At 37.1% G+C, this 26,273-nt stretch overlaps 2 protein-coding genes across 3 annotated transcripts; both read right to left on the bottom strand.

The window, feature by feature from the left end:
* Positions 1-202: 202 nt before the first annotated feature.
* LOC148868206 (alpha/beta-Hydrolases superfamily protein) lies at positions 203-3,559 on the bottom strand. 2 transcript variants are annotated; one of them, XM_088972138.1, is made up of 9 exons: positions 3,146-3,559; positions 2,951-2,986; positions 2,753-2,846; positions 2,586-2,618; positions 2,355-2,501; positions 2,123-2,253; positions 1,873-2,010; positions 1,685-1,783; positions 203-710 (listed from the first exon to the last, which is right to left on the bottom strand). In XM_088972138.1, exons 1-9 carry the CDS (start codon positions 3,146-3,148, stop codon positions 402-404), a joined length of 990 nt encoding a protein of 329 aa, XP_088828264.1. In that variant the 5' UTR covers positions 3,149-3,559; the 3' UTR covers positions 203-401. The 2 variants fall into 2 exon arrangements, with proteins under 2 accessions (XP_088828264.1, XP_088828263.1); XM_088972137.1 differs by having other exon boundaries at positions 3,083-3,491.
* A 13,864-nt stretch (positions 3,560-17,423) lies between these two features.
* On the bottom strand, positions 17,424-18,032 carry LOC148868207 (uncharacterized). The gene has a single exon (XM_088968448.1). It carries the CDS (start codon positions 18,030-18,032, stop codon positions 17,424-17,426), a length of 609 nt encoding a protein of 202 aa, XP_088824574.1.
* Positions 18,033-26,273: the final 8,241 nt, after the last annotated feature.

Here is a 26,273-nt window from a genome sequence, read left to right on the forward strand (position 1 = left end):
GACCCTGAAACACATATTACAGGGGGAAAATGTATTAGGGGCACCGATATGATGCACCCTGAGTCCCTGATGCATTGCAAAATTTTAATCCTTGCCTAAGAGAATGAAGCATTTACAGCCAAACGTGTAAACTACTTTTGTATTTAAACATCCTAAACGATCTTAAATAAAAAAATATTGGCTTTAGGTAATAAGCTCCTAATTCATAAATAAAAGATTATCATAATGAAATTTGGTTATATATGTAATTCACATTCACAGCAGGTAGCTAGGATGAACTATATATAGAATTCTTCTTCTGTTTCCATGACACCCACATATCTCCAACTTATATCCTACAAAGATGCTAAACTAAAATTAAGTTGAAAACAATTTATGGTAGCCATTCCAGCATTAATTGATTAGGGTTCCACAACCGATTTGTTGCCTCGAAGTTGAAGGGATTTTGACTTAGTATCACAGGCAAGCTTCTGCTCCATCTCTAATCTGGAATTTCCGTGGGTGGTTCTCTCCTCCAGCCAGTTTATGATATCACCGAAAACAATATTTATGTTTTCCACAGGTTCACCAGACGTGAGCGCATGCCACATCCCAGGATACAACTTGAATGTTTTGTCTGAACTTGATGCTGATTCATACAATGACTTACTCACAGATGGATCTGTCACTTTATCATCCCCTCCGTGCACGATTAGAAACGGCAATTTTACCTATTTAGATATCAAGTTAAGTCACACAGTCAACAGTTGTTAGCTCAAAACTAGCTAAGACACCTTTATTCAAGTAATCACATATCCATTCTCACATCTCTATAATATTATTTTCATTCATCAAATCAAATTCAAATAAAAATCGTCCTGCCACAATGAGCGAGGACCCATTTAAATTGTGGTGGATGCCAAATCAACTGAATGAGGGTAAATGCATCATTTCATCATACAAACATGATGATGATGTATGAAATAATGGATATGGCATGGGATTCATGTAGCAGAACCCTGTATAGTTGTGATAAACCCTAGAATCTTGATGATGATGTCACATACATCAGCTTATTCTATCCTTTCAGAGTCAATCCCTCAATTTTGTTTTGGGGTTTTAAAATTCAAAAATAAAACCCAAATATAAGACTGTCTAAATTGACCAGCAAGCCACAATTAATTCAGTTTTATTTTTATAATCAAGCAAACTAAATCTACGGATTCCCACAGAATATTTGCACATGGCCATGGGGTAGGGGTCTCCTAATAGCATGAAAGGCAAGAAGATTGAATTGAACGCAGCTGAATAAAAAGCACAAGTATATTAAATTAATTATGTCGGGCAGATAGCAAATGAAATTAGAAATTTGCATCCGGGCCGGGCTATATATGGAAATGAAAGAAGATTTTTAATTCTATTCCAAGAGTTACAGCCTTACAGGGTCAATGTAATTGATTGACAAGTTTGCCCTAAAGTTGTTTTTGTTTTCCTTTTTAACTGCAATAGAATAGACACTCAAACGAGGCAGCTAAAGTACAACCGAAACATCCCAAGTTCGGTATTTTGTTCTATTTTTAGGATGCTACTGGAGAAAGAATGTGATAGGCTGATTAATAGCTGGGGACTTTAATATATGACAACAAGAAACCCCATCAAATAACTACTGAATTAAAAAAAAAAAAGAATAAAATAAAGCACTGACCTCGTGAAGGTTCTGTTCTATATCTAAACTGACTGCCAGTAGTTGGTTGCCGGTTTTCAAGCGAGGTCTTCCTTTGTAGCAATATGGGTTTGATCGAACCTACACATAATTAGTTACATTGTAATTAACCAAAATAAAGTTTTACTTTTTATTTAAAGAAGAAAGAAAGAAAGAAAAAATTAAGCTACCTCCTCTCTTCTTTGAGGCTCTTTAATGGCAATATCAATTATGTCTTTTGTTGGGATTATCTTCCAAGTGGGGATAATCTTGCAGAGTTGAGTTAAAACGTTGATAACCACCGCATGAGGCTTCATTTCATCAGCAATCTAAAAAAATATAAACAAAAAAAAAAGACAACGAAGAAAATTATTAATTATTAAACTTTTGTTTTTTGTGTGTGTGTGAGAGAGAGAAAAGGTAAAGCACAGTGAGACATACCTTACACATGGGAGCAACCAAGACCGCACCATCCCAATAATTTGGCATCTTTCTGTGTAAAAGGAGAACCACAGCACCCCCCATTGACTCTCCTAAGAGATATCTCAGCTTTTTACTGTTCTCTTTCCTCTCTGATATTAGGGATGCGAAATCAAATTATGGGGGAAAGGAAAAAAAAAAAAAAAAAAAAGCAAACAGAAGGAAGAAAGCAGAGAAGGAGAATTAATCTGACCACAAATGCTGGTAAAATGGTCGGAGCAGTCGTTAACGAGATCATCAAAGCAAGGAATGTAAGCGTCCAAGCCGGACGATTTTCCATGGCCTTCGTAATCTATCCCGTAAACCGCAAAGCCGGCGTTTGCAAGTCGAATTCCAGTATCTGTATCATAATAGATACCGATCAGTCATTCAACTCTTTTTATTTAATTTTAAAAACTAACAGAGAGATTCTTATATTATTCACCTTTCATCGAGATACTGCATTCCATAGCGTAACCTGCCAAAATCCCAATCGAACGTAAATTTCCAGAGAGAAATACCAAAAAAAAAAAGAATAAAATAAAAAGGTCGAGAAGCCTACTTCACATGTAATAGATTTTAAATTAAAAAGGAAAAGTGATGGTTAATTACCATGGCACATAAAGATCAAGGCTGTTGGTTCTCGTGTTGTAGGGAGCCATCTGCATGTGAAAAGTTTCATTCCTCGGGAGTTCAATATAAACTCCTGTAAAATCGATAAAAAAGAATTGGTATCAATTCATTGAAAGAGAATCGGAAATTCACAAAACCTAATAAGTCTTCCTTCATCTAAAACTGAATAAAACGAACCTCTTCATATTTGATCCTATCTCCGATTATTTGCGCCTGCATAACGAGAAATTAAAATTAAAGTCTGTCGTCAAAGGAGAAAGAGAAGAGAAAAAAAACTGAACAATGAAGCGAAAGAGAGAGAACTGAAACCATGGATAGCTTCATATGTTGTGAGGATTAAAAGCGAAATAAGAAGTGAACAAGAGAACTAACCATGAGAGAAAGGAAAAAGGCTGAGAGAAACAAGAGTAGTGTTTACTGGGACGAGGAACCGATGAGACTGCGTGGAGTCGAGGAATCAGGGAATACGCAATCGAAGAATACGGAAAGCGTGGAAGGAATGAATAGTTGGGATTTCATATCGTAGACGTCATTTGATTTATGTATATATAGTTATAAATAGAGAGGAAGTGGAAATCTCTCTCTCTCTCTCTCAATTACAATTTACACAAAAGAAGACAACTACTTGGCCGGGCGGGCGAGGAGATAAGTGAGGTGAGGACTGAGGAGAGGGAGAGGGAGAGGGGAAGAAGAGAGGAAATGAATGACGCGGGTCCCAATTCCCAATTCCCAATTCCCAAAATTAGGTTGTTTCTAATTTGAATGTGAATCATACCGTAAGTTGTTAGGTTATTTGTCATTTGGGCTTGGGAAGAAGTTGGACTGCGTTGGGGCCGGGTGCGCATTCTCCCCCCGCTATGTGCACGTTAGCAGTTTAATATAGCCAACGCGCTTGAGCTCCGTTTGTTTGTTACGGTCAAAAGTAAAATCTCCCGTCTACATGTACAAGAGACTAACAACAACTTTCTCTGGCTTCATTTTGTCGTGTCGATTGCATATTGGATCGATCGGCGCCGGCGGCAACGTTCGCCAGATCGGCAGATCCAGCTATTTTTCAACGATCTAAAGGTTGTTGGTACGGTACCACGGTCCACAGCTTTACTCTCTCCGGGTTGGACTGGGCTGTGTTTTGGAATGCGGCTTTCCATACACATACATGACACATTGACACGTTCGTTTGGGTGCTGGATAAAGGATGATTAATTATAATCAATGTTTTTTTTTTTAATTAAAAAAAAAAAAAACAAATTTCATGTGTAGAAAGCCTAAGGAACAAGATTTGACTTTATCACGAGCATAGCCGCAAAGCTATCTTGTCTAGTGGAATAATAGACTTAATACCTTTTAGAAGGCAAGGGTTTCTGATTAGGCACGTCCCCTTTTTCTCCCCCTTTATAAAGGGTCAAATATATGACCGTTTACGAAGCAAAAACATTAGATATTATATGCGGTAAGTATGTATCTTTTCAACTCCATGTAAAAAATCATGGTTTTTAAAATTGAACCGGTCAGGGTCTGGCTATTGATTCAAATGGTCTGATTGTTTGATTCGTTCTAACAAAAAAATAAAAGAAAATTAAAAAAAATTAAAAAATGGTCAAAACTGTTCAAATAATTAACCGGTTGATTCAGTGGTTTGTTTATCAAAATCAACAGTTTTGGGGAAAAAAAACTGATCAGGTGACCAGTTCTCGGTTTTTCCCGTCTGACCATCTATCCCTATCCGATTTTGAAAATCATGTTAAAAACTAATTATCTTGCCACGTGTCATATGCTTATGTATTATGTAAATGCAAAGATATAAAGATATATTTTTAAATTTTAAAAGTATAAAATTAAAATTTATGAAATTTTATCCTGTAAGCAATTTTAAAATTACATGTTATGTTTTTTCTGGATTATTCATTTCTCTTTTATATTTTTTAAAACACGCAAGTTATTGTCTGTAAAAATGTAATTATTTATATTTTTCTTTTACCCCTTTCTTTCTAATATATATATATATATATAAAGAGAGAGAGAAGAAAAACAATGTCTATGTTAATTGCACTTTGAATATGATGCTAAAAAGACATACATGATGCCAGAAAAATTGAAAACCAACCATCCTTTTGTAAAGCTTGTCCTTTATCCAACCAGTCAGGAGTCACATCACATGGTCCATACGCAGCACCACACCACATCCACCTCTTCCTTTGATGCCAAACGCTCCTTTACCAAAGTAAAAAAAAAAAAAAAAAAAAAATCTCTGCTAGGTACCTTCATAGAATACTCATAAAATCTCCTTTTCAGTATGTCTGAAAGATACACCTACCCATCGCAACTCTTCCATCTCTTGTTAATTTGGATGTGAGTATTCATGTGCGTGTGCATAGAATAGAAATGCTTTGGTTTCAGACAAAGTAGTTTTGTTTGTTGTTAAGCAGGAATTTGACTGTATGTTAGCTGTGAAACAAATAGTACACTTAGACAAAAAAGCCCCATTTCCAAGGAAAAAATATTCCCAAGACCATGATTTAGAAAGTACTTTTGCAGAATGATAGTCTAATAGTAACTAATAACTTCCAACAGGTAGGTGTTTGGTGCTTAGACTTAGGGTTAGGATCCTCTAATGACATCTACGTTTCAGGCATCAGCACACTTACCAATGCTACTGCTCATTGCTATTCTATTCTAAGCTAGGTGGTTTCTAGTACATTTGCATTGGCCTAACATATAAACATTTATGCAAGCTATAGGATCCGGCTGTAGCGGCCTCTGGTCGGTGTCTGTGAGATGAAAAAGAGGAAACCAAATTAAAAGGTGGCTATTCGACACCTTATAATTACTGTTTCTCCTTAGATGTTTTCTGGAAAAGTGGGTCCCAAAAAGTAATTCATTTCAAGATTTTTCTCAAGATTAAAAGAAAAAGAACATTTAAACTGCTTCTCTTTTTTCCTCATCTGTGCCCTACCCTACACATTATCTCAAGTTATCATCATCTTAAATGTGAGAGAAAGTATGTCATGGAGATTTTTCAATTTCAAAAGCTTCAAAAGAAATAAGAATAACAATAATAAAGTGACTTTTAAAACTAGGGAGCATTCAAACTTCAAAGCATTGGTAGGAATGGCTCAATTTCAAGGCATGAATCAAAATGGTTAATTCATTGTGGGATTTTGATGTTTTGCAGTGATTCCAACTTTTTAAATCCACGAAACCAGAATCACCCCAAGTTGACCATCACCCCTAAATTGTAGAAGAAGATCAACATAATAACAATTTAGAATTTTCTTTAATTAAATATATTTATAAAATCAAAAGCTAAGAGACAATTTGAATGCACAAAATACTTCATTTGTAACAGGACCTGATGAGGGCAGATTTGGCCCTCCAGTGGAATTGTGACACATGTCAACTAAGTGTGACCTCCGCCATGGGCAGCTCCCCTTAGGCAGTTCGCCATAAGCAGCTTGCCACAGGCAGCTCGCCATAGGTAACTTGCCATAAGCAGCTCACCACAGGCAGTTCGCCACAGGCAGCTCACCATAGGCAATTTGCCATAAGCAGCTTGCCACAGGCAGCTCACCATGGGCAAAGCAGCTTGCCACAAGCAGCTCGCCAGGGGCAACTCCCCATAGGCAGCTCGCCATAAGCAACTTGCCATAGGCAGCTCGCCATAAGCAGCTTGCCACAGGCAGCTCGCCATAGGCAGCTCACCACAAGCAGCTCGCCCTCATAGCTTGACAACTTAGACAACTCGTCATTGCATAAGCAGCTCGCCACTAGGCAGCTTGCCACTAAGCAGCTCCCCACTTGTAGGGTAGCTCGATACAAGAGTAGTTTGACGTATCGCAGGAAGATCTCCTGCTTGACGACCTGGCCTAGATACCGACTCGCCGATTGACACGGGCACTGACCCGACGACCTGGCCTAGACACTGACCCACCGACTGACACAGGCGCCGACCTGACAACCTAGCCCAAACACTGACCCACCGACTAACACAGGCGCCAACCTGACAACCTGGCCCAGACATTGACTCGCCGACTGACGCAAGCGCCACCCTGACAACTTGGTTCAGGCGCTGACCTGGCCGCCTAACACAAGTGCCAGCCTGACGACCTCGAGGAGTTCACCACCGTACCCCGGTTCTGACGGGATGTGACGAGTCTTACCGTTTGGAGGCTTTTCACCCACCTAACCCGCGAGGACTCCGGTATATAAAGACCTCACCCCCCAAGGGGGGGGGGGGGGAAGATGGAAAAAATGGAGGTAATCCCTGCTCTTTAGCTCTCTCGTTTCTCCAATATCATCTTTAAAGCTCTCTACAATCAGAGTGGTAACTTAAGCGTCGGAGAGCCCCCGTCGGGAAAATACCTCTGGGTCCTATGATTAAGTTCTCGCAGGTCCCTCAGCTCCCGCCTCCTACAAAGAGGAGGAAAAGATGGAGTTCTTGCACGTCCCTCAGCTCCCACTGCTTGCAAAGGAAAGAAGACCACCTCATGCAGAGGGCAGTCAGGTTGCGCTGCACCAGGGAACTCCACCATTCTCTAAGTCACAGGCTGCCTAGTAGGGAGCTCGCCACCAGGCAGTTCGCCACCAAGCAGTTCGCCACCAAGTAGCTCATCACCAAGGTATATCACCACCAGGTCAAATAACAAGGTACTTAGCCAAAAAAATTTATACATCACAAAAAATGGTACGTGACCAGAAACGGTTATATTAGGACCCTTTTGAACAAAAAAGAAGATAAAGGTAAAAAGGGACCCCCAAATCACATAGTTCCAGCCCACTTGAAGACATAAATGCCATTTAAAATCAAATCATTCACAAAAGATAATAGAATTAGAAATGAAATCTTTTTGGATTCTGAAACTGATTGAAAAGTTCATATCATTTTCTTAGCATCTCCACCTTGCATAGATACATTCATACATTCAAACCAAATGCCTTGCAAGTATGTAACTTAGGCTCAGTTTGGAATGAGCACGAATGCAAATATGTACAATGCAAATACATACAAATTAATATAAAACATAAGGTTTTGCACTCTATATATTTGCATTTTGTACTCCTTCCAACATCCATATCTTTCTTCTTCTTTTTTTCTTTCCTATTTTTATTTAGGTTGTGTTTGGTTGTAGTGCAAATTTATTTACATTAGTACAAATGCATGGGAGTGCAAATGAAAACAAAAATGCAAATTCTTATTTAATTTTATTTTGGGTTTTACTTTATTCTGCTCCATATCTTAAATTATTTCATTTATATTTTAATCAAATAAAATAAACTAAAATTTGAAACAAAAATAAGTCAGGATTTACACTCAAATCATTTGCACTGTTAAAGTTTTATAACAGTACAAATTTATTTGCATTGCAACCAAATACAGCCTTGGGATCAGTTTGGGAAGAATATGAATATAAACATATACAATGCAAATTGCAAATATAAGGTTTAGAAATATCAATTACAAGATTTTGCATTGTTCGTATTTATATTTGTACTCTTTTTCCAAATTAAACCTGTTTATATAAATAAAGATGGAAAGAAAAATACGATTATTAACTGTTAATTGAAATTGATTTAAGACAAAAGACAAAAGTAGAAGAAACGCATGCTTGATGAGAAATAACGCTTCCTAGAGGTAAAGGCCCATCAGTGGCCTGTTGCCCCAAGTGATTTCTAAAAATAATACATTATCAATTGGTTACGCCTTTCTTTTCGGTCGTAGTTGACCATCCGATTGAATAAGATAGATGAGAAGCTGAGCAGTTATTCAAGAAAGCACGCGCATGCCATCGTTTAAAACGAAAGGAGAAACTCATCAATCATGATGTGGGATCCCACACGTGCTGGGACTTGACCCTATCTTGAAAAGCTGAGCAGTTATTCAAGAAAGCACGCGCATGCCATCATTTAAAACGAGAGTGGAAACTCATCAATCATGATGTGGGATCCCACACGTGCTGGGACTTGGCCCTATCTTGTACAGCTTGATGGGGTGAGGTTTTTGGGTGGGTAGGGGTTTTGAGATTCTACACAAGGTGTATAAGTATGGGTATGGTATAGTATTAGTCTAAATCTAATCTTTTTTTACTCTATATTAGATGTTGAATTTAATAATATTTTAAATTTTATGTGAAGGATAATTGTTAGATTATGTATTTTTTATATATCTTAATCAAATAATTAAAAATCTTCATATTAATTTGTATTATTTTATTTATATATTGTTTATATATAACAAGTAATAATAGGAAATTAGATGCAGGTTTTAAACCCAAAATGCCAATGCCTTTAAATGCTAAGAGGGTAGGGCCGGGGAGGGTTTGGATTCTCAAAATCCAACCCGCTATAGGTTTTGGGGCAGGTACAGATTGGGAGGTTTAGGGAGGCGAGTAAGGTCTAGAATTTACAAAACCCTCTTTGAACCCGCCCCATTTCCATCCATTGGCCCACCTAGAGAGCGGTCTAGCATCATTTCATGGATAAGTCCGAAACGAAAAGTGAGCCATCAATAGCGAGGCTTGGTATGACCATATGATTATCTTTTCTTTTTAATTAATAAGTATGGGAGGTAGGAGGGCTTTCTTTTGTTTTTATTTTTTGATTTTTTGTTTTTGATTAACTGAAGGGTGTTTTTTTGAGGTAAGAGGAATGGCAACAAGGTAGGGATCATATTCCCCATCCCTAACCCCGATCCTCGTCAAGGATAAAAGTTGTCTTCCATCCCTGATCCCCAACGGGGATGGGTTCCCCACGGGGACCCGAATCCTTGAAACGTTTTAGTTAATAGTATTTTTTGAAAAATAAATTTATTTAAAATAAATAAAATTTTCAAAATATAAGTAGTATTTATATATAATAATATATATATATATATGCATAATCGGGGTTAGGGCGAGAGAGGGACCTCAATCCCCATCCCCGATCGGAAATTCCTATTAATCTCCATCCTTGTCCCTGTCCCACCAAAGCAATCCCCATCCCTAACCCCATCGAGTCGGGGAAGTCGGGTCCTCTTCGAAGATGGGGAAAATTGCCATCTGTAAGTGAGCCCCATACAGATAGCTGTAAGGTTGGATTGGACTTGTACAATAACCAAAGAGTATGTTTTATCAACGTATAAACAGTTTAGTATTTGTTCTGTAAAGTGCAAGCCCTTGTCTATGCTATTTCTAAATCTTGTATTTATTTTGTATATATTTGCATTTGCACCTTTCCAAAAGGCTTTTTATATTTTTACTCCTTCCAAACTGAGCTTTATTTTATATCATTTTAATATGTATTTATACTGTATATTATTAGAAGAAAGTAAAGTTATCCGCCTTAGAAAAATCTGTGATGCCAGAAGACGTGATACCAAAAAGACTATGACCAATCACACCCCCCCCCCGCTCCCCCGAATTTTGATTACAAATCCACATGATCGGTAATCCCAGCTGATTGGTTATAAATTTTTTCGGTACCATGCCTTTTTGGATCATATATAGTCCAACCCTTGCATAGTTACAAGAAAAAATAAAGAATTGGTTATTAAGGCCATGTTTAGGACTATTTTGTCCTTTATTTTTTCTTTTTAAGTTTTAAAAATATATCATTTTGAAAGCATTTTTATTAAATTACTTTTATAAAAGCAGTTTTATAAATACATTTTATGAAAGTACTTTTACAGAAACACTTTTAAGAAAGTATCCTTACGAAATCACTTTTTTGGATGTATTTTTATGAACTTTCAAATAAAAATTGCTTTCATAAAAGTATTTTCATAAAAGAGATTTTATAAAAGTTTTTTTTGTAAAAGTACTTTCTTAAAAGTGATTTCTTCATGAAATTCAACTAGAAATAACTTTATAAGTGGTATTTTAAAATTCAACCGGAGATAATTTTGAAAGAAAAAAAAATTGAATAAGTGCTTATACAATAAGCATTAAAAAAAAAACTGGAAATTTAGACTTAAAAAATAATCCATTATTTTTAAATAAGCACTCATTTAATAAATACTTACTTTTAAGTGCTTAATGACTTTAATAAACACTTACTTTTAAGCACTCCCAAACATGGCCTAAGATGAGCAATGCTCCAATACCTGTGAACCAACTTAACTAAATCTTCAGCTCAACCTTTCTAAATAAGCCCTGAATAAAGGCAGAGGATCATTGTTCATTGTTGGGTGAAACACAGTCACACACCCACTTGCCTTGTCTTTCCTCTTAATTAATGGGCAGGTTGGTTGCATTCACACTCTTTATTTGTGAATTAGCTAACAATATCCAATCTAATTATTAACCAACTACAAATATGTCTAATACTATTTTGTGAATAACCTAATTTGGTTAACATGTCTTCCTCCCTGATTAATATCTACCTAACCAATAGATATGGCCATATATACAATATTTCATATCCATCATGTCACAACTTGCAAATCCAATTCATGGCTTCATGCAGTCCATATCAACGTAAGAGTCCTTATCAATGAAGTATGAACATTCATGTAGAAATATATAAAATGCAATAGCATACGAAATGATACAAAATACAAGATTTTACACTCTATATGGTTGGATTTATACTTTTTCCAAACTAACCCTTACAAGTCTAAATGGCAAAAGCGGGGCTTAAACATGTTTTGTCTTATCCCACATGCCATCACCTCAAGAGAACGACAAAAGATTATGTATATGCATACTCAAGCTTGAACATGAATTAAGAGATTAGATGCTGAGTATTACTTGCACATAAAGGTGTCAATGGACCGGTTTTGGATTGGATCAATTTGTATGAATCGGATAGACCAATAAGATATATTAGATTGGACCAATTTGGTCTAAAATATTTATCAGATTGAATTAGACCCGGTTCATTGGTAATAAATTTATATTGGGTTGGGTTGTGTTAAACCAATACCTGATCCATTGATATAAGATAAGAATATAGGTGTCAATAGACTGAATTTGGATTGAAACCAGTCTAGATCAAAACAAATTCAAATAGATTGAACAGTCCAGACATTGAATTAGACCGATCCAAAATAGTACAAAATAATCATCGGATTAGATTGGACATGGTCCATTTATAATGGACTCGCATTCGACAGGATCACATTGGTCCAAGTCTAGCCCAAATGACACCCCTACTTGCACATGGCGTCCAATAATTATGGCCTCAATTTCATAAATACAACTTTCTCATGTAGCTAATAGAAACTGGTAAATTTGATATAAAACAACATTGGAGATTGCATGGTTGTTATTTATGCCCTTAGGCTTAGTTTGGAAGGAATAGAAATACAAATTTATAGAGTGCAAAACCTTTATATTTTATATTATTTATATTATACATATTTGTATTTATACTCTTTCCAAACTAAGCAATAGTTTTTGGTTTGTTTCTATCTGGATTATTCAGAAACCTTCTGCATTGCTATTAAATGATCTTCTCTAAACCGTTCACTATCGTAGGGTAAATTTCAAGATAATAGATTTTATGGCTTGTCTAAGCCTATTTTATGAAGATTCCTTTTTAGCTTTAATTGAGAGTTGGAATTGCTAACTTCAGTGTTCCTTATCAAAGGAATCTACAAATTCGACCTTGGCACAATATCAGAAATATTGATCGAGAATGCCTTTATATTGGTTCTGGATATTTGAATTTAATGTCAAAAACGCCCCAGATTGAGATTTCTGTTAACCAGTAAATTTTGGGTTCAATCAGGGGACAGTACATGATTCAAATTCTGGGTCCAACCAAAGTCCAAAATTTCAATCGACAAAATTTGTTGACCGACATGTGGCTAACAAACAATGTAGTTGTAGTAGAAATATTTGATGATTGATCTCTCGAGCAAACAATTTTGATCCAAAATGTAATTAATCTGTTGGTCACATTACATAACCTAAGGTATGGGTGATCCTTTCCACCGGCTTTCAAGAAAAAAAAAAAAGATCATTTCCAACCCGGTCCGCCCCTCTAGATACATATTTATAAACATTTGTATTCATAGCATATATTTGCAAGTCAAAATGCATCCATGAATTGACTAAGTATTAGCGAATGGTTGACCTGCATCTACAAGAATACAATATCATGCTTTGCCATTTATTTAATATGAATTTAAACCTCTAGTTTTCATAACAAGGCAATGTGGGACATTGGTTACTTGTGAAAAGTAAGGTTTTATGGAAGAATACAAAATTGGGTGGTTAGTCTAATTATGAAAATTAAAGCATTGCCTTCGGGTGAATAAATTTATCTATCTTCTTTTGATTTTTTGATTTTCAGATAAATTATATAATGATTCTTTTATTCATAAAAAGTTATTGTTAGAATAAATAAATTTGTATCGATATGTTTTGTTAATTCTTCTCCAATTATGAAAAAATTATTTATATACCTGCGATGTAGGTATCACTTACCTAGACAAATGATACATAAAGAAAATGATTTTTCCGTGCCTTTCATGAATGTGAAAAATGAACATAGCAAAAATGATCAATGAGAACCAAAATCCCATTGATTGACTCCCCCTTCAATTTATGATATAAAATATTGTAAATACTTAAATTTTATAATTTAATTTAATTAATGGCATAAGCCTAAAAAACATGTCTGACCTGCACTTATACCTTAGGTTCAGGGGCAAACTGGGGCTGGGTGGAGCTGTTACCCTTGTCATAGGTGCTAAACCTGGCTCTGGCCGGACTGGGCTGATGAATTATGATCACCCCCTACCTATAAGATGCTCTGATTATGCTCGCTTAGAGAAAGGCAGATGCATGCTTTAGTGAATTTGAATTTTGTAAAACCTGTGGGCATTTTGGTCGATTCAATTTATAAGGTAAATTGAATAGGAGCCATTGAGATTTTAACAAAGCTTGGATGTCATGTAGATGCCAACAACAACTATTGGCAGAAAATGAAGCCTGATTTTTTATTTGCCATAGAAGTCAACATGAGAGATTTATCTTTTATTTTATTTTTTTTCACTTTATATCTTATCCGTTATTAAAATCTTATATTTAGTAATAAATAAATAATAATATATCTACGTATATAGCAGATGATCCACGTTATCATGCCTCTCCTTACTCCATTACCCCACTCTGCATTCTCCTTGACTCTCTCTCTCTCCTCTCCCCTTCTCACCACTCCCGTTAAGCCACATTTCTAACCCAACTGCCTAAAAATATTTCTAGAATTTCTTTCCTAAGGTATCTCCTCTAAGCCATTAGGAACTATCATATCACCCAATTCCCCAATCAATTTCTAAAATCTCTCCCCCAATCTATATCCACTCTCTCTCATTTAAAATATTCATATTAGTTAATAAATAGTTAAATATGGTTAATATTTAAACCAACCCATATTCAATGAGTATTAAATAGTGTTATTATCAAAAGTTAATAAATAAGGTTTATAAATTACCAAAAATTAATAAATATTGCTATTAATTAACTCATCATGACTTTTTAAAGTATCTTCGGTAAATATCGTTATATTCATGTTAATTAACAACATTTTATAGAAATTGAAAACGGTTTAACTAATTCCTATAAAATTGAAAGTTATATTTAATAATTATAAAAAAAGCATAAAATTTTAATTATTGCTATTATTATAGTTAACAACCAAATGCAGATGGAGGAATAAAATATTATAATGTTGAAAAATAAAATTATTAGTTAATTTATATCGGAAAATAAACAATAAATCAGTATAATTTTGTTAGTAAACTACCTAATAAAAATAAATATTTAATAACAATTTAAGATAATTTTCAATAAATCTCCATAATTACACAAATGTAGTAAATTTTTCAAAAATTTTCAAAAACTACATATCCATAAAATAATATTTTGGAAATTAAAAGATATAAAACTCTTGAAAGTTTATTTAAAACACATTAAATAATTATTGAAAATTAATACTTTGGAAATTTTAGGAAAATTTATTACATTTGATAGATTTTGGTAACGTATTGAAAAATATGTAATTTTCATTATAAGTTAATGAAAATTGTTAAAGATAAATGAGTATGAGAAAGGGAAAATTATAATTTGAACAAATAATTAACATAAATTAGTATAATATTGGAAAAAGGAAATTATTGATTAGTTTATATTAGAAAATATAAGATAAATTAGTATAATTTTGTAAGTAAACCATTTAAAAATAAAATAAATTATTTAATAACGATTTAAAAAAAATTAAATACATTTTCAAAGTTACACAAATGTAATAATTTTTTTAAAATTTTCATAAAATTAAATTTTTGAAAATTAAAGGCAATTGTGTACTTTTAGAAATTTAACGTGTGGTTGATACTGAATATATGATTTTGATCATTTTGGTTATTAAATTGAATATTGGGTTGATGGGGAGTGGGTGCCTTGCCCTAAACCCACCCAACATTGGGGACAGGGATGGGGTGCCCCATCCCATTGTCATTCCTATATAATTGTTAATTACTAGTGAAATTAATAAAAATATTAGCTTTTGTAATTATTTTCATTTATTTAAAGTCACTCAAAATTTCATTTAAAAATAATGATAGTAATAACAATTATTAAAATTATTACAAATGATTTATAAATTTAATTTTATTAAAAAATATTTGTCCATATTAAATTAACAATGATTATTTTCTATAAATCAACATTAAATGAAAATTACAATTATTAAAATTTTAAATATTAACAATAACTTTGAATAGTTTTAGTTAATTAACAGGAAATTTTGATTATTAATTTATCAACTAATTAATGGTAAATAAAATTATTCAATCTTTAAGATTCTCTCATGCATTTCACAGGTTCCCGCTATTTATAAATAAAACTAGAAAAAAATGTTGGTTTTGATTAGAACTTAGGACCCTCTATCCAAGTAGGAGGTTTAAATCGAATCGATCGATGGGCGGGATGTCAATTTTATGGTGTTGGCTAGCTATTATTATGTTATATAATGTTGAATTTGGGCATCGTATTGGTGGCCGATGGAGTTTGAATTTTGAAGTGGCCAATTAATATACATATACTTTGTGATCATTAAGCCATACAACGCTTGACCAAATGAAATGAATGAGTCCGGATCTCTTACCCATGACCACTTTACCACACCTATCTGCATGAGATTGCAGCCACACATAGAGAACATCTCATACTCTTATATGATATTATGCATGGAGAGATGTTCCCAATGCTTAGAGGTAGTATTTTGTTTAGGTATCAATAAAGTTCTTGTGGCTAAGAGATCCAGAGTCAAAATGAACCACAATGATCACTCCAAGATCGGACCTTGGCTATGTGATCACGAGTTGGAAGGATTTCCTGATCCTCTCAATCCCATTTGTTGCTGCCAATTACGGAGCCGGGGGCAACAATGTAATTTCTAGTATTCGAGGCTAATGGGTCCAACTTGTTGAGACAAAGAAGACGTCAGAGGCCATGGGGTTATCCTAGGGGCAAAGACTCCGATGGTCATGTTGGATGAAAGTCAAAATGGGTTGAGGGCTTAGACTAGGCCCATGAGCCTCTAGGTTTCTTTAATTAACCAAGGGGGCTCCATGTTTAGTATGGCTTGTATTTTCTCAAGATGGTCCTCTCTGCCTCGTTGGGTGACTACAAACCCTAGGAATTTTCCCGATGTGACCCCAAAGGTGCACTTAGTGGGGTTCAACTTCATGTTGTATTATCTCAATACCCCAAATGTCTCGTTGAGGTCCAAAGTGTGCTGGCTAGCCCAGAGACTCTTCACAACCATGTCATCGGTGTAGGCCTCAATGTTCCTCCCCGTCTACTCTTTGAAAATCATGTTCACCAGTCTTTGGTAAATAGCCCTGGTGTTCTTCAGTCCAAAAGGCATCACCTTGTATTAATAGGTGTCGTGATCAGTGATGAATGAGGTCTTCTCTTCGTTGTCAAGGTGCATTTTTATATGGTTGTATCCAGATAAGGTGTCCGTGAAGCATAGTAGTTCATACCCTGTGGTGGCATCAACGAGGTAATCAATCCTCGGCAAAGGAAAATTGTCTTTTGGACAGGCCTTGTTGAAATCTCTCTTATGAAGTCAGCACCGAGTATCTTGTCCACCTCCTCTCCGATGGATTTCCAACACTTCGGTGCAAAGTTCCTCTTCTTTTGTCGAACCAGCCTACAAATCGGGTCCACGATCAACCTACGAGTAATGATCAAGAGGTCAATTCCTAGCATATCAGTGGCGAACCAAGCAAGCACATCGGTATTGTCTTTAAAGAAGCTTACCAATTTGGAAAGTGTGTCCTGAGGGAGGCGAGCCCCGACTTGTATTGTTTTCTCGGGCTCGGCCTCGGCCTCGTCTAGGGGAACCGAGATGAGGTCCTCGGTCGATTGGCCTTGGCTAGGTGGTTCTTCCCTAAGGTCGAGCCCTCTAATGGTAGGGTTTCCTTGTTCTTTTCTTTTAGAACTACAACATAGCATTGTTTAGCAGCGTGGTGGTTTCCCCTAACTTCCCTACACGATGTTTTGTGGGGAACTCCATGGTGATGTGGTAAGATAAGATGATTGCCTTGAGCGTGTGAAGGTCGGCCTCCCTATGATGGCGTTGTAAGGTGAGCCTATCTTCACAACCAAGAATTCAATCATCTGAGTGTCGTGCCAAGGTTCAGTCCTTGTAGTGACCGATAAGGTTATCTTTCTCTTTGGCCTGACAACTGCTCCAAAAACCCAACGAGTGGCACGTCAATGGGCTGCAATTGGTCTGATGTCAACTGCATCTTCTCAAATATCTCATAGAACATGATATCGACTGAGGAGCCATTGTCTATGAGGATCCTTTTCACCATGTAGTTGGCGATGATCGTTAACACCACCAACGCGTCATCGTGGGGCATAGAAACCCCCTGTAGGTCATCATCTAAGAAGGATATGAGGTCCTCTGGCCTTGGCCTCTTTGGTGCTTGGCCCTGAATGTTATACTGTAGGGTGTATGCATTTTGAGATGAGACGGATGCTCCCCCCGAGGCCGAGCCCCCATCTATGACTTCAATGACTCCAGCCAGAGGACGATGGGTATGGGTCTCGGGTTGTAGTTTTTGCGAGGATGACGTCGGGGTGTCACCCTCAACATAATCTTTTAAGTGCTTGTGGTAGATGAGGGACTTGAGCTCGTAACAGTCCTTGGTGTCATGGTCGGTGCCGCGGTGGTACTTGTAGTACTTCTTGGAGTTTCCCCTTCTCGGGTTCCTCTTCAACTTGGCTAGCCACTTCATGAATTTCTCCTTCCCTACTTGCACCATTATGTGCATTTGGGAGGAGTTTAGTGGCACATATTTGTTGAAGGAAGGGGCCAACAGCTGTCCCTTTCCTTCTTCTTCTTATCATCGGGCCTTGCTTTCGGATCTTGAAGGCATTTATTAGCTTTGGCCTCCTTAGCAACGATGTACTTTCGGACCTTCTTCAAGAACTCGACTTTAGTCTTGGGCAGAGTCTTGGAAATGGACAAACTGAGGGGTCTAGGCCGGAGGCCATTGATGCCCGTATGCATGGAAATCGAGGGGTTGAGGTACTTGACCTTGAGTTCTTTCTTGTTGAACCTCTTCATATATGCCCGAAGTCTCTCCCCGCACTTCTATTTGATGGACATCCGGGAGATAACAATTTTTTGACACCATCAGTTGCTCACAAAGTAACCTAGAAAGAGGTTCGCAAATTGGTCCCAAGAGTCGATGGAGTGTGGAGGCAATATCGAGAGCCATCGGCATACTACTCCCTTGAATGTGGCTAGGAAGGCTCGACACATGAATGCGTTAGAGTATCCGTGTAGGAGCATGAGGGCCCAGAAGCTTTCCAAGTGGTCTTTGGGGTCTATACTTCCATCGTAGATCTCTAGCATCAGGGCCTTGAAATTCAACGGAAAGGGCTCGGAGATGATGGAATCCACAAAAGCCTCCATCCAACTGAATGAGGCATGGCAACTGGCAAAGGCGTCACCTCGACCCTCCTTTACTTGCCAAAGCTGATCCTAAATGGCGCAAATATGCACTTGAATATCTCTAAGGCATTGGTCGATGTATGGCATTATCACTTTGAAGTGGTCCTAGTTCTCTCTCACGTAGGATGGGCCAGCCCTATTCCTAGAGTGCTCGAACATTGGCACGTCCTAAGCCTTGCGGGTGCGGCGACCATTGAGGAGGTCATGGAGGTAAAAAACTGGCAGGGGAGAGGCACGGTGCCAGTTTCATGCCCCTGGGGGGACTGTAGTGGCCCGAGCAGCCGCCATCGTCTCGGCTACGTGACGGTGTTGACAGTCGTGGTTCTTGTGCTTAGTGTGGGACTCCACAGGGTTTCCCCCTCGGTTGGGAAGCCGAGGTGTCTTAGAATGAGGCTTGCTAGCCCATCGACTTCTGTTATCGGATTCACCGAGGTCGGCCCCATCCAGGCCACCTAAGCACTGGCATAGCATGGTATGGGCGGATTGCCTGCTGTGTTGTCCATGGCTTCCAACGGGGCAGCCACCTCGTAGGTGGCCTCCTGTCAGGTGCCCTATATTGTCCAATCATTGGGCCAAGCTGTCCAATCGATTCAGGACTAGCTCAAACTAGTCAATCGTGACTAAGTTTTGAATATTAGGAATGATGTCTTGCTTGTTGGCCATTTCAGAGACACTAGCTGATTAGTTCAAATTTGTTTTTCTTAGGGGAAAGTTTTGAATACGTTCCCACAGTTGGTGACAATTGTTGCTGTTAAATACAAAACTAAGGGCAACAATATAATTTATGGTATCTGGGGGTGACGGTTCCAACTTGTTGAGACAAAGAATACGTCAGAAGTCTCGGGGGTTATGACAAGGATGAAAACTCAAATGGTCAAATTAGCCGAGGGGTCAAACCAAGTTAAAGAGGAAACTTAGAACTTAAGTCTCTGTCTTTACCTCAATCCGAATCCGAGATAGTCGGAGAAGAGGAAATGTTGAGAACTGGTAGTGACAATTGATAATAGTTGATGATGGACAACCAAAATGCATCCTATTGATGCCACGTGTCAAGGTCCACAGATCGATTAGATATTTTTACATCACCATTTAATTACGTTCTTTCGGTCAATAAGGCATTGAGAATCTTGTGAACTCTTTAATGGTTGAAATTGAAATTGGGTTAATTATTGTAGTTTAAAACCATTGAGTTAAGTACTTCAGCCGTTACCATACCCTTAATCTTGACTTTGGGACACGTGTTTAATTGATTCTTTGAGTTCCATCCAGCAATAGTTACGTCATCCCTTTCAAAGTTAAATACGAGACAAGGACATTGGCGTGTAATACTTGGGTAGTTCTAAAGTCTAAGTACCCTTTTGCAAACGAAGAATTTTGATTTAGGGATTTAATTTTGTAATTGACTTTTTTTTTTGTGGAAATTTTGTAATTGACTTTGTGATTCACCGAATCACCATAATAATCAATCTGAATCTGTGTTAGAGAGAATGATAAAAGAGATAATATCTCAGCTTGTTTTTAAGGCCTTTGCTCAAATTTTTAATGAACAATAAGAAATAAGAAGTGCTACACAAACCGGAGTAAATCAAATCGATCAAACAGGCTTTGCAATCCAGTCAGTAGTTTGATTTGCCTTTTTGTATACATGCTTGTAAACAATACCACGCTCCAACCTGTTCTTCATCTGTAATCAATCTAAAATGATATTACTAAGAGTTCAAGGAGGAGAGGACAATCTCTTAAGACAATGAATGGTAATGTTCGAATCACCTTCAATGATGATCGAGTGGTTGTAAAAGTTGGCTTCCAAATTGTAATACTCCGAAGCCACCCACACTCACATTCAACAGAGTTTATCATGGAAGTGCCTAAGAAGTAGCTTTTGAAGTCCAAAATCTTGCCTCATTGGTTCCTTGTGATGGCCGCAACAGAACACGCACCATTCGTGTGACAAGAAGCATCAAAATTAATTTTAAATTCTCCATGATTTGGAGGGGCCCAAAAGATGGCTTCCAACTTCTTAACTCTTTGATGGACTTTGATTTTTAAGATATCCCCTCATATTCAAGAAAGGCCCTCAAGTCTTTATCCATAACTAATTGCCGGAGGGTCCTCTTTATTGTTGAAAGTTAATTAACTTCTATTTTTCCAAATATGCCACATAATAAAGGCACACATTAATTTTAATAATGTGGAGGGGTGGGGGTGGGGGTGGGGGGTTAGGGGTGCTTTTCAACCTAGGCCCGACCCTAAAACTTGGACTTAAGCCCGAGCGTAAATCGAGCCCAAGGTCAAGCCCGATTTTCCCAACCTAACCCCAGCCCATACTGTAATTTGATACACTCAGGCCAGGCTTAGGTTGGCCAATGAACCCACTTTAAAATTATTCACATATATGCATTTATGCAAATATGCATACATATACTTGTGCATATGTATGCAAAATATATATATAAGTAGATAATTATATATACAAATGTATATATATTCAAATATGTACGTACATATACATAAATATATATGCAAAATTAACATATATATACATGTGTATAGTTGGGCCGGGTCCGAGCTACCTAAGGGCTAAGCTTGGGCTTGACCCAAAAAATTAAAAAGCTCGATTTCTTGGGCCTGAGCCTAGCCCAAGGACTGAAAATCCAAGTCCAACCTGTGTAAATTTTCGAACTAGGTCAGTTCGGGCTCGGGTTGGGCCCACCCAAGTTTCATCCTTACTTTTCAGACATGCATGCACTGCGCCGGGCCAAGTCTGGCCATGGTGTGTCATGGTGTGGCACGGGTGTATAGACATCTTTTATGTCTTCAAGTGATTGAAAGCACTCTATAAATAGAGTGTTGGTCAACCCAATAACCACGCCATAACACACACAACATAGTTTTTATCTTCTTTGTCATTCGTCTTCCTTGAGCATTTCTTTGGTGGTTTGCGGAGGTCTGGTAAGTAAGTGCACGCCTACCAATAGCCTATGGGTTGTTTTATCTTGGTGACCGATTTGCATTGATTCGGTTGCACTTTAGGAGGCAAATACGATTTTAAGAAGAGTAACCCAGTGACACGACTCAGCCATCCTATTCACTGCAATTCTCGGTTCTGAACAACAGTTCCACAACTCTTCTGTAATTCGGGTTTGGAAAGTGTATGCCATTCTACCTTCTTTTTTATTATTTTTACAACAGATATTAAGCAAGCTTTAAAAATACCTCATTCAATATTCAAAAATTTTCAAGATAGTAAGAAGGAATGGTGGGCTTGTCATCCACATTAAAAAAAAAGTTGAAATATATACTTCCAGGACAGGCCCTGTTTGGTTTGCAGGAATGGGATATTACCATTCCAACCATTCCATTTGAGAGAATGACCATTCCTTACCCCCTCTCTTGGGAATGAAATTCCACCATGCTGATTTCAATTTTCATTACCATTTTTGTCTGAACCAAACAGATTACGGGAATAGACCATTCTTATTCCAATTTCGAAAAATTTCAATTCTAACTTCGATTCTAATTCCAGCTCCAAACCAAGCGGACCCTAAAATCCATCAATTATGGACCCGTCCAACTTTTCATCCTTCTCAACGCCTTTTTTTTTTTGTGAAAAAGACGTTCTCAAGGCCTTTATATTATAATCATTTTGATTTTTGTATAATACGGTATTTTCTCATTATTCCTAATATCATCACCATGGTTGTGACTTAGGGGCCATCCATTTAGGAGTAATTGGGGTGGTTAGGTTGGTGAATCTCATAAAAAAAGGAAAGAAACACGCATTCATGTTTCGGTATCATGATCCTACACACAATAATGATTCTTGAGCTGCTTTTATATCTAAATAAGTAATACATTCTTTAAATTGGATAAGTAACTTTTAAATTGAATAAATAAGGTGTAGTTGGATTGTACTTTTCAGAGGTCTGAATCTGAAAATGCTATTTTTCAAACGTCACCCATTGTTTGGTTTTACCTCTTAAAATTGGTCTGAATCTTATTTTCAGATATGAAAATAATAGAATTTGGTCTGGCTCTTAATGTATTCAGACGCATTTCAGAGCTGGTGTATAGTCCAAAATATCTTTACAATATTTTGGAAATGACATGAATTACCTCTGATAACCCCAAATCCAGAAAACCAAAACATCTGACCTCTCTCTCTCTCTTCGCCTTGTCTTCCAGCCACCGCCGCCACACACTCTCTCTCTCTCTTTGCCCTGTATTCTGACCACCGCCGCAACAACTTGCAGCGGCGGCTCTCTCTCTCCCCCTCCCATGTCTTCCCACCACCGCCACTGCCGCTGTCTCTCTCTCTCTCTCCCCCGCGAAGTCCAACAATGGTCCAAAGTGTATGCAGTCTCAATCGCAGTGCGCATCAGATGGATTCTTTAATTACATTGTGTTCTTCTACTACGACTGTCAAAACTTTAGGATCTTGGGGTATTCCGTCTTGGGCACATGGCTTCTTGCTTTATTCTATATGTTGGGTAATACTGCAGCTGACTACATTTGATGTTCCTTGGAGAAGCTTTCAAGTCTCTTGAAGCTTCCCCCAACGGTTGCTGGTGTTTCTCTACTCCCTCTTGGAAATGGAGCTCCTGATGTGTTTGCTAGCATTGCCGCTTTTGTGGACACGGATACAGGTGAAGTGGGTCTCAATAGTGTTCTGGGTGGAGCTGTTTTAGTCACTTGTGTTGTTGTTGGGACTGTCTTGCTTTGTGTTGCAGAGAAGAGGGTTCAAATTGATAGAGATGCTTTATCAGAGAAGAGGGTTCAAATTGGTAAAGTGAGTGTTGGTGGAGCAGTTGCCTTCGTCTCGGTCTATATTGTTTATGCTTTTTCTGTTGCTGCAAATGAGATCTTGAGGAAACATGCCCGCAGGTTAAAACTGGATGCTGTGACGCCATTGCTTCCAGTTAGAGGGAGTATCTTTTCCATAGGAAGTGAGGAAGATGAATCTATTTACAGCTCACTACTGGACATAGAATCTGAGAGTGATCCACCACACCTTCATACTACCTTACCACAGTGGATGTGGGCTTCAAATGTGGCAATTTATTCAAATCAGACATTGAGGATTAATTATTTTAATATTTTTATAGCCATTAATTATTTTTTAATTTTAATCATTTAATTTATTAATTAGTAATAATTAATTTTTTATTTTTTATTTGTATTGTTTCAATATTATTTTGAGGTTGAAAATTATTTTTTATGAGATAATGTAAATTGAATTCAACATTTCCAAATAATATGTTTTAGGGGTAAAATAGTAAAATCAGTAAATTTCATATGCTAAAGGGTTGATCCAACACAAACAAACTTATGGATTCAGATCTTCTAAAAACTAGAAAAACATCTATGCCTCTTTTCATATTTCAGACACATTTAATATATTTTTAATTTTTCAGATCTGAATTTTTAGATTTATCAAGTGCCACCTAACTTTCATTTTGGCACGGAAAATTGTTAATGTTTGATGGGACAAGATTCTCCTTAAAAAATGACCAAGGTTTTTAAAACCGAACTGGACAATGAGTCGGTTAGGGGTTTGGTTCCTAGGTCGAACGATCCGATAGTTTGAACTTAATAGATGATCTGTTTCTAATAAAAAATTAAAAAATAAAAAAAACGACCAAAACCATTGGATGGTTCGAATGATTTGATTGCCTCGGTTAACGGTTTGCTAACCAAATCAACAGTTTTTGGTGAAATAACAGTTCTGGGGTAAAACAAAACCAGTCACCTAATTGGTTCCCGGTTTTTCTGATCCAACCGTCTGGTCCAATCCGGTTTTGAAAACCATGATAATGATATTTTTATGATAATTTTAAGTGAAAATAAAAAAAAAAACACTGATAAATGCCAGGTAAATATTTCCAGGAAACACTTGTTACCTAGATAAAATAACTTAAAAAAAAAAAAACAAACAAATTAGACCTTATCATTGTTGAAAAACAACAGGTTGAATTTGAGGATTAGGGCCTACGTGAGGAAACAAACACTTTCTTGTGATCAGTTCATGTTGAGTTGGGCCAATTTATAGTTATTAGGCTTAGATGTTTTGTTCTTATTTTAAGTTGTTAAGTTAGGAAGTTGTTGGGCTTTAGGCCCATTAGCTTATGTTTTTTTAAGTTGTGACTGTTCAGTTGCTTTAGTAGTCGCCCTATTAAGGGCATTCTTGTAATCTTTCATTCTTTTAAGTTAAGTATAAAATATAATGAGGGGTTGGCGGTCAAAACTAATTCAATTATGGTTAACATCCCACTCTTTCTTTTCTCTCTTTTCTTCTCTACTGCTGAAACTCTTCATCTTCTTCTTCTTTTTCTTCACAAGGAATTCATCCTGATTTACAAACAGTGATTTCTACTTAGTATCATAGCAAGGCCGGAGGTTCCTGGAGTTGTTTTCTCGCGTAGCCCTAGATCAGCTGATTGCATGGTGATTTAAGAGGTTGATCAAAGATCTCAGGTAAGTCCAGTTTTTGGATTTTTTGGTGAATATGTTTTGCCTTATAACTAATCTAGGGTTTCTCATCAAAATCAGGAAAAACTAGAGAAAGGGGGAGAATCCTGTTTATGCCGGACTCTTCATTTTAGACCTAGGAAGTGGTGCCCTAATTTTTTAGGGTTCCTTGGAGTTTTCTGTAGGGGGAGGTTCAAGTCCTATCTGATTTGGAGGTTTTTGGAGAGAGTGGTTGCCTCTTCTCTCTCTTCTCCTGTCCTGTAGAAAATGAATCTTTTGTGGGAGGACCATCTAAGGCACCAAAAAGGTGTTGTTAGTTCCAAAAGTGTTTCATTTGATCTTCTTGCATATTATATTAATTTTCTTTGCACCTTTTGAGAAATATGGATGGTCATAGAGTTGAAAACAAGCCCGGGAGTGAAATGAGACCAGTGAGAGGAGGTGTTGAAGACCTTTTCGAGGCTGCAACCCATTACTACAATTAAGTTGGATGGTTTGAATTACTTAGAATGGTCACAATCTACAAAGATGGCCATTGGTGCTCGTGGAAAGTTAGGGTACATCATTGGTGAAGAAGTGAAACCCAAAACTAACAGCTCTCAGTGGGTATAGGAGAACTATATAGTGATGACTTTGTTGTGTAATTCCATGTTGCCTCATATAAGTAAAAACTTTTTATGAGCAAATACAGTTAAGGAAATATGGGATGGGGTTGCAAAAACCTATTCACAAAAGGAGAATGTTGCAAGGACTTGTCAATTGAGAAATCAGATTATTACTATAAAGCAGGGAGATAGACCTATTGCAGTTTACTTTTCAACCCTTAAAACCCTGTGGTAGGAGATTGACCATTTAGAGACATTTGCTTGGGAAACTACTAAGGATGCAGCTGCCTACCAGAAACACCTAGAGAAGTATAGGGTGTTTGAATTTCTTGTTGGCCTTAATCCCCATTATAATATTGCAAGGCAACACATTCTTTCCAGGGATAGTGTTACCCTCTCCCAAGCATATGCCTTTGTGTTAGGGGAGGAGAGCAAGAGAAATGTGATGATGAAAATTTCTTGGTTTAATCAGT

The sequence above is a fragment of the Nelumbo lutea genome, chromosome 2 (genome assembly GCF_056320005.1).
Source record: "Nelumbo lutea isolate HS-2025 chromosome 2, American lotus-T2T, whole genome shotgun sequence".
NCBI lineage: Eukaryota > Viridiplantae > Streptophyta > Magnoliopsida > Proteales > Nelumbonaceae > Nelumbo > Nelumbo lutea.

What these genes read in the sequence shown, in the direction of transcription:
- LOC148868206 (XM_088972137.1), bottom strand. An exon ending in CTTGATCTTTATGTGCCATG is followed by an intron (nt 2,619 to 2,752) that starts GTAATTAACCAT and finishes GGATTTTGGCAG; the next exon opens with GTTACGCTATGGAATGCAGT. An exon ending in TAGAACAGAACCTTCACGAG is followed by an intron (nt 711 to 1,684) that starts GTCAGTGCTTTA and finishes ATATCTAAATAG; the next exon opens with GTAAAATTGCCGTTTCTAAT.
- LOC148868207 (XM_088968448.1), bottom strand. Translation starts at nt 18,032, where the DNA reads ATGGTGCAAGTAGGGAAGGAGAAATTCATGAAGTGGCTAGCCAAGTTG.